The 12272-nt window shown below is 32.3% G+C and overlaps 1 protein-coding gene across 1 annotated transcript; it reads right to left on the bottom strand.

Annotated features, from left to right (window-relative positions):
• Positions 1–647: 647 nt before the first annotated feature.
• On the bottom strand, positions 648–2767 carry LOC107017089 (40S ribosomal protein S2-4-like). The gene is made up of 2 exons (XM_015217367.1): positions 1965–2767; positions 648–1006 (listed from the first exon to the last, which is right to left on the bottom strand). Exons 1-2 carry the CDS (start codon positions 2631–2633, stop codon positions 833–835), a joined length of 843 nt encoding a protein of 280 aa, XP_015072853.1. The 5' UTR covers positions 2634–2767; the 3' UTR covers positions 648–832.
• Positions 2768–12272: the final 9505 nt, after the last annotated feature.

Here is a 12272-nt window from a genome sequence, read left to right as displayed (position 1 = left end):
CTGAAAGAAAAAATGAGACCTTGGATTAGATAACATTACTTGAGAAAATTAAAATAGATTGAAAACATGTTTAAAAATATAAAGGAATAACCAAGCAAACGTGTCATAAATATAATTTAATTATAAATATATACCTCTTTACATGGATACCACTAAGAAATTACAACTGATATTAAATCAATATAGAAAAAATAAATAAAAACCGCCAAAATGAATAAGTCAGGTTATTTGAAAGAAATAGAAGCCTTTTTCCTTTCAGAAAAGGCATATAGGAGTAAACCTATATCAATAAATAGTCAATAACACAAACATAATATTAAGCCTTTTTTCAATAGTACAAGTACAAATATACTCTTCTTTCAAAATTCGTGTATATTATTCATAGCATAATAACTAAAGTTGGATCGAAACTTATGTTTATGATAAAATTTGTTATATAGAACCTGACAAGATTTACACACAACTTAGCTTAATTATGAGTATTAATCACATCACAAATTACAATTGTAAAAAAGAAGATGGAACAACAGAAAAAAAATTATGAATACTGCACAAAAACAGCATAACCAATTAATTCAAGTAGAATTTAACAAACCACACAACAATCATACGTCAGGTAAAATGAAACATGCTACCATATCAACTGATAAGATGAGATCAATTAAGAGAACTTCATATATATTGTTGAAAACAATCCAAAACAAGGAACATTATCCTTTCAAAGTCTTCGGAAAATATCCCTCAAGAACAGAAGTCAAAATTTAGAATACTAACATTTCATAATAAAGAAAACTACTAGAACAAAACAACAGAGCACATAACATCCTATGAATCAAGCCTCAACCCTCTCAGGTGCTGCCTCTTCGGTGGCGTAGACAATAACCTTATTGGCAGGTTTTGCCAAGATATCAAAGTACTCTTGGAATGGAGATTTGGTGAAGCGAGTCTCTTTCCAGAAATCTGGGGTCAGGAACCCGTAGGTTTTCATTAAACAATCAAATGTCGCCTGCATACATTATGAGTGGTATCAGACTCAAAACACGATGAAACCTAATGCTTTTTATCCTATACAGATATCATCAACCCTGTTTTGGATAAAAATAGTAGATGGTAAAAGCAAAAAGTGTAATTATATTGCAGTCCGTTCATTTAAACAAAGTCTAAGATGGTGTTTGGATCGACACTTGCGATAACCCAATCCAATGACCCTCTACACATTAAGAGTAATTTTTATAGCTTTTTAAGAACAAAGTGCTTATCCCACATTGCAGCACTAGTATTGCAGTAAATGGTAAGAATTGATATAATGATACAGCTCCTATCCCACAATTTGACTTGCTCAACACTGTATTCAATCACAACACACTGTCCCATTTCAACCAATACCTAAAGGGTCGTTTGGTTGGGACAAGTTATCCCAGAATTAGTTATCTATGGGTTAGCTAACATCTATATGGGATAACATCACTATGATATAAATGGCACGGCAACCAAACAAGATACAAAAATTCTATCCAATCACAACATATTTTTTTGCTGTCACACCAAACTACCTCTTAATACATCAATCCTTTCAGAACTAAACTAAACAATCTTGCTCTGAACAATGACAAGATTTGGAACTATAAGGCTAACAATTGTTACTATCTCTGTAATAATCTACTAAGTTTCAGAGCAATTTTTCTGAAATTTGGGAACTTTGTAGCCAAATATTGATATAGATATAACTTTCCAATAGGAAGATCATTTTATATCAACATAATAACTCATGGATATTTACAAATGTTCTATTTAGTTCCATATTAGCTATTTTAAACGAAATGTATAGACAATTAAACTTTTTTGTTCAATTATAATGATATACGCGTCAATTCTTACGCTATAGTAACATACATGTAAAAGAATCATCACACAATTAAGTATTAGCAATAATAATATTTGCAAGATCTGTTCAAAGATCAAACCTTAACGAAGTTTCCAAGGGTTTTGGTGGATCCACGAGAAGATGTGAAGACATCTTCAATACCAGCAAACTGAAGGACCTTCTTAGGGACACGAGCAGCAACAATACCAGCACCACGAGGAGCAGGCACCATCCTCACAGTAACAGACCCACATTTCCCTGTAACCTTGCAAGGCACAGTGTGTGGCTTCCCAATCTTGTTACCCCAGTAACCTCTCCTCACTGGAATCACTGATAGCTTAGCCAATATAATTCCTCCACGAATAGCAGTAGCTACTTCCTTTGAGCACTTAACACCCAAACCAACGTGGCCATTACCGTCACCTACAACAACAAACGCCTTGAACCTGGTTCTCTGTCCGGCACGGGTCTGCTTCTGAACTGGCATGATTTTCATCACCTCATCCTTGAGAGATGGTCCGATAAGAGTATCAATGATTTGAAACTCCTTGATTGGGAGTGAGTGAAGGTAGATTTGCTCAAGTGACCTGATTTTGCCATCTTTCACGAGCCTTCCTAGCTTTGTTACTGGAACCCATTTCTCCTCCTCTGTTTCACGGCGTGGACGACGGCCGCCACGGCCTCTTCCACCGCGGTCTCCACCTCTACCACCACGTCCTCCAAATCCACGACCGAAGCCTCCTCTGTCCCCTGCTCCTCTCTCCGCCATGATTGTAAGGTATTAGATTTACAGCTAGGGTTTAGAGAGAGTGTGTGAGAAGATGAAGAAAAACAGATTGTTAGGTTTATAAGGGAGCTAGGGTTTCGTAAAATGGGCTTGAGGGGGGTATCAAATCCATATGGAACTGCAAGTTTGGCCCATATTGATACAAGCCCATAATAGTTTGTAATTTTTGGCATAAAGTAACCAAATAATCAATGGTAAACTTTCACATATAACCACTAAAAAATAGCCTAGTTACCTTTCATAATTATAGTTTGATAATTACAATTCGTAGTTACATGTTATAGGGAGGAGAGAAGCGAGCGATACTGGAAGAGAGAAGAGAGAGGCGAGAGAGAGAGGGCAAAAAGTGGAGAGAGGTGAATTGTGTATGTATATTGGTTAGATAATTATATATTATACATATGTATTTGTATATATGGCAAGAGAAATTGCGAGAGAGAGGAGAGAGGTGAGCGAGATAGGAGAGGGAGGAGAGAGGGGAGCGAGAGAAGTGAATTGTATATGTATATTGGTTGGATAATTGTATATTATACATATGCAATTGTATAAAAAGCAAGTGAGATTGGGAGAGAGAGACGAGAGATGCGAACGAAATTGAGAGAGGGAGGAGAGAGGCGAGTGAGAAAGGTCAGAGAGTGGGAGAGGGGTGAATCGTATATGTATATTGATTAAATAATTGTATATTATACATATGTATTTGTATATTCTGGCAACTATACATATACAAATGTGACTAATTATACAAACTCGAAGTCAAGCCACATAATTGATGTATAACATTAATCATGAGTGGTGCATTCTTTTTTCAACTAATTGATTTTTTGAGTGCAATCAATGCCCAGTTTTTAGGTGCATTCTTTTTTCAACTTGCTAAATATGCTATCCAAAATTTTCAACATCAGTTATATCAATTAGTATTTGTCTTTAATTAACTCGCGATGCATCAACCACAACTCTTGTTACTCCCCTTGTGTTTTTCGTTTAGTTGTAATAGATATCAATTTCAATCTAAATTTTCTTGATTGCACCTTATGAATAGCAACACGTTGGTTATTGTTATCACCTATTGCATCTACATTTTTTTTGTTGTAATATATCTATAAATTTTAGTACTAAAAGCTAATTATAGATCATTTGAAATCTCTAAAATAGCTTTATTTTTAGTAGTTGTTTGATGACCAATATTATATGTATCAACATCCATGGAGCCTGTACAACTTTGTTCATAAATGTCAGCCGCCAATTGTGGATCTAAAATATTAGTTTTACTTTGATCAACATCTATAACCTTTTTTTAATTTAATACCTTTTCTGAATTACTTTTATTTTCACTATCGCTCATGCCTTTTAAAACATCTTTAATAGTGTCAATGATTTATTTGTTAGNGCCAATTGTGGATCTAAAATATTAGTTTTACTTTGATCAACATCTATAACCTTTTTTTAATTTACCTTTTCTGAATTACTTTTATTTTCACTATCGCTCATGCCTTTTAAAACATCTTTAATAGTGTCAATGATTTATTTGTTAATTTGATTTATTCTAAAAATCAAATGATAACAACATTCCTTATGATCTCGGTACTTGCAAAACGAAGGCATATTATATTTTAAAAATAATTTAAAATTCTAATTGTGTCAACAAAATTGAGTCCAAAAAGATGAAAAAATTTCTTCAAAATATCACCCCCAAATACTTACTTTATCTAAAGTGACTTTTGACCTACAATAAGAATAAAAACTTAGCCTAGAAATTTATACGTGAGATAAAAATACATGTGCTAAACGATTATAACTGTTATCTGCAAAAAATCATACTTATATAGAGAGACTTAGTGGATGCTTCTAGTATTTTTTTTTTCAGCTACCAAAATCCTCTTTTTCTACACAGAGTCAAAATCATCTCTCAATTCAGAAAGCCAAAGAACAATTCAAGGTATTATTCATATTTAGTTTAAGTATAATTTGTTAAATTGATTTCCTTTGTAAGTTTAATTTGCGTAGATTCTTTCTTAATTGGCCATATAAATGGATAATCAACGAGAGAGACTGTATACCAATGAAGATGAATTCGGTTATGAAATCAACCCGATGATATACGAGAATACAAGGCTTGAAAAAAAGCTAAAATGAATCAAAATGATGATTATAGTCGTTGTGTTGATGATTATAATCGAAGTGACGATAAATGAAAAGAATTCAAACTTATTAATGGGATATTGAACAATTTTGATGGCAACCTCAATTCTATAAAAGGAAAATATATTGAGAAAAGTCTGATATTGCAGCTTTTTTGCTATTGCTGAGAGTATGTCGAAGGATTTGGTCAGATTCTGAAGATGAAGTATACACATAAAGGGTAAATATATATTGTTGATTAATTTGTATCAATTAGTTCTTATGATGATGTCGATGTTCTCGTTTTTTGTGTATGCATAGAGGCTTTTAATTGTCAAGTAATTGGTGGTTTTTTTATTTGCTTGATCGGCTAATAAAAGGTCGATGTTGTTGCATCTTCTTTACAACTTTAAATTGTAACCACGTTAATTTCAGCATTATTTGATTTTGATTCGACAGATAATAATTTCTGAGTTATGATTTTTTACTTTTTTGTTATGTGTTGGTGTAAAATTGTGTTGTAAGTAATGTTAGGATAAAAAATAAGCAGGTGTAAACGCGAAAGCTAGCAAAACAAATCTTGAAAGACCACGAGTAAGAAGACAAACGAGAAATACACCAAATGACACAAAGATTTTAACATGGTTCGATCAATCGACCTACGTCCACAAAGGAGATGAGCAATCCACTATAAATATGAGAGTACAAACACTACACCATTTTCGGCCTACAGCAACACCACGTAACTGTAGCCTAAACTAGCAAAAAGTGTGGCCTTTGATAAAATGCTACACTTTTGGACATTCAGCAACACTTTTTAGGGGCTGCCCAAAAGAAGCGTAACCTTTGACATTAGGCAACACTTTTTAAATGTTGTCATCTTTGGCTACACTTATAAAGCGTAGCCAAATAGGTATAAGGGCACGCTTTGAAGACGTTCATTAGCAACACCTATTTTTTGTTAGACTACACTTAAAAGCGTTGCCTTTTCAGATTTATTGGTCACACTTAAAAGTGTTGCTTTTTATTGGTCTTCTATTGCAACACTTTCAAAGTGTAACTTTTTATCTACCTAGAGCCACTTACAAAGTGTAACTTCAACATTTATAAGTCTACATGTAGCACAAATATATATAATATATTTACACACATACAAGTGACCTAAAACACAAAATGAACTAATTAATCATTAAATTGAAGCTATATATTTCAAATAAACTTCGAGAAATATTTCATGTACAACCAAAAGATAGTATGTGTTGTGTACATACCCATACTTATACATCAATATTCTAAATGTGTACACAATAAATCAAATATGTATTTAAACTTTTACAATAGTTCAAAAACTCTTCATCATCCACTTCAAATTTGATCACCTCCATTTCCCTACACAAATAAGATATTGGCAGTTATATAGAAGAGGTAAGAAGTTCAGATTGCAACAATATAGAGAGGCAAGAAATCCAGCAGTTACAGAAAATTAGATTGCATCTTTTGATGTTCAAAGTAGATGCCTACTTGTCTTTTGATGTTCAAAGTAGATGATCTTCCCTTAGGTGTCTAGAATTCCAAATGAGTTCAACAATGAATAATTGCATTAGGGTTCAAACTTCATAAAAACAATATAAAATATTTGGTGTTATACAATAACCATGATACACGCAAACTAACAGACCTAGTAAAGAAAAAAGGAATTAATGAGGAGACACAAACAATTAGATTCTCCTAATAATTATTTGTTTATTTGTTTGTAGTTATGGAAGCATACCTTCTACTAGGATGTCAAAAGTTATGGTTATAACATGGATATTCTATATAATAAGAAAGAAAATAGATTTTACTGACAGAAATATTTATATATAGAAGCAGCAGTTACAGAAAACATTAACAACAAATATGCAGATTGCAGATTCCATACCATGCCAATGTTCTATACAAATGCCAAAAAAACAGTGAAACAAAAGAAGCAAGACCTTAGCTCAATTTAAACCAAATACATTAACAACAACTAAAGAGAGACAAGTCCAGATTGTAGATTACAGCAGCAGCAAAAATTAAAGAAAATTAGATCAGTTTCCTTGTGTAGTTAATATGTTCCACACGATCAAACAAGGAAACTAAATCTGACATAGCAAAACTACACTTCAACCATACCAAACAAGGAAGATGAATAGTGGTCAAGAGAAACAAAACCTTAGCTCAATTCAAACCAAACCCACTAACAATAAATTACCAATGATGAAATAGCAAAAACAATATATAAGTCAATAAGCAAGGTCAAAGATCTGTTATACATACCCTGTGCAAATACATTTCTGAGTTCTTAGGAAAATCAGAATTGATAACAACGTTAACTGCTTGAATATCAATTCCTCTAGTAAACAAATCTGTTCCATCAAGAAAGAACACAAAATTAAGAAATTTAACAATTAATCAATTTGAAATTTCAGCTGTAACGGAAAGCGTGACGGACCGTCGTAGCCATGACGGTCCGTCCTGCATGTTCGTCATGAAGATCAGAGAAGTAGCAGAAGAAACTTGCAAGTATGGGACGACGGAGTCCACGACGGCCCGTCATGACCACGACGGATGACCACGACGGCCCGTCATGACCACGACGGCCCGTCATGACCACGGCCCGTCATTACCACGACGGCCTCTCATGACTACGACGGTCCGTCGCGAGGTCCACGGCGGCCCGTCGCGAGGTCCACGATGGCTCGTCGTGACCACGACGTCCCGTCGCGAGGTCCGTCGACCCAGCCGCGTTTTGACAGATTTCCAGCAAATAGAGTTACTATCCAGTAAATTAATAAGATCTCTGGTTCCCATAAAAACCAAGCTTACGTATGCCCGTTTATACGTAATACAACTATAAACTAAACTCCCAAATCAACAAAATTCGTATAAACAACACAAGAACATAAAAACCCTAACTTAAATTTTTGACTGACACACAAGAATATCAAAATCTTAAACATATAATTTAGACTTTTGAAGGTAAAATCTCTTACCTGATAAACTCTATTCCAACAACCTAAAGCTTTAAGACATGAGACAAGTTGATTTGTGAAGCATTTTCTTTCAATTTTCAAAAGGAAATCTGATGGAATAGCAGTTTACCCAAAAATCTTTGAAGAAAATCATCTTCTTCAGCTCTCCAATCTTGAACAGTGAAGCTCTGTTGGAAAATAGTCTTCTTCAGTTCGTCTTCAGAGAAATCGCACTACTCTTCGATTCTTCGGCTGAAAATGGTGTTCTTCAGCTGAAGTTTGATAGAAATGTGACGAAAATTGATTTATTTCGTTCTTCGATCCTCTTCTTCAGTTCTTGCAAATGGGTTCTTCATTTCTGGATGAAAACGTATTCTTCAGCTGAAGTTTTAGGAATGTTGCCCTTTTAATTTTTTGATGTTTTATTCTTTTTAATATTTCTTTAATGTCTTATTTTTTTGGCCAAATAAAAATGGGAGGGAGATCAAATTTAAATGTTAAAATGTTGGAGGGAATATAAAATTTTGGAGAAAACACGAAGGCCACATTTTTAATGTGTTGTATTAACAATTATAAAAATAACACACTTTAAAAGTGTGGCCATTTATGTAAATAGTTGTTGCCAACTATAACAACACTTATAAAGTGTAGGTTATCCCATTAAAGAGTACACTTTAGAAGTGTTGCTAATATTAGTGTAGCTAAAAGTCAAAATTTTTTTTTACACTTTAAAAGCGTTCCCAAAAGTATTTTAGACAACACTTCATAAGCATTGTCCAGACTTAGTGTTGCCGTAGACCTAAAATGGTGTAGTGATAGTTCTGCAAGCATATATATATGAAGGACCAATGTCGTAATAGTTAATATGGTTAAGTGTAGAGAAACAAATCATCTTATACTTGTATAGTACGAAATTCGAATATAACAATATTTCATCAGACAGAGTATACACTTAACCACCCTGGAAAGTAAGAAATTATCAATACACGATATCTTATAAAATGAACAAGACTAGAAAATGACAATTGCAATTTGTTGAAAGCTTAACTTATATGCAATAATATCGTAAAAGAATCAAATTAGATCTTTAAAAGAAATTCATTACGAATTATTTCGATTCTATATTTTAATATTTGATTTCTCAAAATGTTACACTAATACAAATCTAATTAAATTGATTGATATGGTTCAATTTTTCTCTTTTCAATATTGGTTTGTTCAGTTCTAATGAACAAGACATACATTTATTTATTGATTATATCTTTTGTTTCGCCCAAACATGATCCAAGTACCGATCTTAATAGGTAAAATGCTTTCGTATAAGATATGAATCACTTTTTCAAATCGACAAAGTACCGATTATTTCAAGTTTGCATAGTAAGGTTATGAAATCCACGTGAAGTAAGTAGACAGATTGTATATTTTTGTATTATTTAAGTTTTTTTTTTTTTTGGTAACGTATGCTATTGACGAAAATGCTTGCTAAATTATTTTTGTTTAGATCAATTATTTTTTTTGTACATCCATGGATGAATCTTAATATATAAATAAAATTCTTCGTTTTAAGAAGAAAAAAAAGTTCAGTGACTAGCAGGATCTGTTGAAAATCTTCATCAATTAGAGAATACATTAATTCATAACCAAAAATATAAAATGAGTAATGTTTGTCAATAAAGTATGCTTTGAAGTTTGAACTATTACCGTAATTTTGAAGTACACAAATTGCCATAAGTTCTCTGTTTCTCAAAATAATATTAATTATGGAGTAAAAACTTTGACTATGAACTATAAACATAGTTAAATTAAATTAAATAAAATCAGAATATCAAGCATCATTAAAATGTACTTGTAGCTTATGGCTCAATTGTTATTCTTCTTTCAGCCAAACGGAACACACAACGTAACATTATACAGAACATTTTAACTTAATTAATTAAATAGATCAAGTGAGAGTAAAGGTAGGTAACTGAAAAAAACTAACAATAATTCATAAAACCTTTAATAGAGGACATGTCGAGTAGGACTAACACACTTCTAGGTTGGTAAATTGTGGTGCATATGACGTTCGAAATAAGAGAAGAATGTCGAGTAGGACTAACACACTTCTAGGTTGGTAAATTGTGGTGCATATGACGTTCGAAATAAGAGAAAAAAGTAAAGAGTTTTATAAAACATAACTCAAGTTTACATGGTATACACACTTTAATGCTAGATGTATCATAACGTCCCCTCCACTCCTACCCCTTTTTTCTTTAAATGTTTCGTAAAATCAAAATCATCAAGGTTTAAATTTTATCTTTACAATAAAAAAATTCAATATGTTAGCACAAAGGGGTGGTGGCGCAGTTGGCTAGCGCGTAGGTCTCATAGCTTCTGAGTAATCCTGAGGTCGAGAGTGCCTCTCTCACCCCATAATTGCTTTTTCTTTTTCATTTTTAGTGGGCTTTTTCTTCCCCATTTTTAGTGGGCTTTTTTCTGTAATTCATCAATGGCCCAACTGTAAACTAAAGGATGTTTTAGCAACTAAAGTTTGGTCCTCGGTGACGATATTGTTATTGTAGATGAGCGGATGGTTGAGTGTTATGATGAGTTATTTTTTACTGTCGAATGTTCCATTTTCGTTGAAGAAATCATTACTATAGATATCTAAAATAATAAGGAAATTGAAAAAGTCATCTACTTCTATTTAAAATCGTAAGTAATTCTAGAAGAACATTTTTCATATAAATATTACAATATTATTTTATAATAAATTTGATTTTGAAATTTTTCAGTAAATCTATTATAATTGTATTTATCAAATAACCGCGCATCGCGCGGGTACATATACCAGCTTCTTTTGTAATAACTAAAGAACATTTCTTTTGTAATAACTAAATTTAACATTGTAATTGGCTATGAATTAAATCTCCTCAAATTTTGTTATAACAACTACTATGAATCCAACCGCCCTTTTTATTGTACAAGAGATTTAAAGATTTAAATATATACTACGGTTTAAAAATTAATTTTGAAGCTTAGGAATTTTGATTTTAGTTTTTAAAGTTACTAAATTGTAAATTAATAATTGATAATAAATTTCTTCAAACACATTTTAAATGCTTTGGCTGTTTTTTCATATTTAAACTCGCCATGATTCTGAGTATTTATTACTTCCTATGTCTGTTTATAATCATCTACTTTGAGAGAAGAGAATTGAGTAGTTAATATATTTAGGATCTAACAATAGATGCTTAAAGTCAAAACCTAGGATTCGTTTGGTTTGATTTATTATTATATCAAATATTCAACCAACAACACTTCTCCATTCTTAACCAGAAGTTCCGAATTTGAATTTATGGGGACAAAGTCGCTGCTTTCCCGCCCCCCGCCCCCTTCCAAATGTGGGGCTTCCTAGTTCCCAACGTAAATTCAAATTTAATGAAGCACTAATATGGAAATCGAACACCGAATGACAATCTATACAATTTCTTTTAAAGAACTTGTTTTCCTGAAGAAAATACTTTATATATAATATTTAACCAACCAAACACTGAAAAAATATTTTCAACAATACCAAAGACACCCTTGAAGAAAGAAGTAATTAGAAAAATCATTTTTCTTATTTTAAAAAAATATGTTTTTAAATAATATTTAACCAACAAAAAAAATTAAAACATATTTTCAACGATACCAAGACACTCTCGAAGAAAGACGTAATGACCCGTTAGATCATGTGACAAGACTACTTGCCATTGTGGGCTAAACTAGGCACATTGAATAAAAAGCAAATGGAAACAAGACTATATATTAGTTAATCGATCCCACTCTGCTCTATCAAAAATGTGAATAAAATGAAGCATTTTTTTTTTATAGGCGGCAAAATTTGTTCACGAAGACACGACTTCTTTTAACTCGTTTAAGTTTCGATGGGTCGATAATCTCACATATTTTAGTCTAAACTTATTTACATTATTAGGTTGACCCGAAAATTAGATGTGTCTTATGTGAAATATGATGGGCAAAAAAGAACAACTCATTTTAAAGATAATTTGTCTACTTTTTGCTAATTTTCATGGTGACTCTATATTTAGCGAGTAAAATATAAAATAGAAAAATTATATAACAAGTTTGAATATTATCTTCGATACAAAATAATGATTTTGATTCATCAATTTCATGTACTTGTTTGAGAAAAGAGTAAATGTAATGTTTAATTTCTCGAGGTAAGTGTCAAGATCTCATGCTTGTTAATGCCCATATGATTCAATGTACACATAAAGTTGATTTTTATTACATTAGACGTCACACATATGATATATATGATGCAAAAGAAAGAAACCACATGGGTAGTAATACTTGAATTATTGTTTTGTATAACTAAAAAAAGGATAGGAATTAAGAGAGCCTTTAGGGACCCCCATGCCTACACATACACAAGCTTCTTTGTCACTAAGAAAACAATTTGCCTTTTAAATTAAACACTGCACATGCAACTTTTGAGACCTTATGGCTACGATAGAGTGGA

Source organism: Solanum pennellii, chromosome 4 (genome assembly GCF_001406875.1).
Source record: "Solanum pennellii chromosome 4, SPENNV200".
Lineage (NCBI taxonomy): Eukaryota > Viridiplantae > Streptophyta > Magnoliopsida > Solanales > Solanaceae > Solanum > Solanum pennellii.
The sequence above is the reverse complement of the archived record's forward strand: the minus strand, read 5'-3'. Positions and strand labels throughout refer to the sequence as shown.

Bases quoted from the DNA above. Each gene is read 5' to 3' on its own strand.
- LOC107017089 (XM_015217367.1), bottom strand. From the start codon at position 2,633: ATGGCGGAGAGAGGAGCAGGGGACAGAGGAGGCTTCGGTCGTGGATTT. The intron at 1,007-1,964 runs GTTTGATCTTTG...TAATGTATGCAG, and splicing joins CCCTTGGAAACTTCGTTAAG to GCGACATTTGATTGTTTAAT.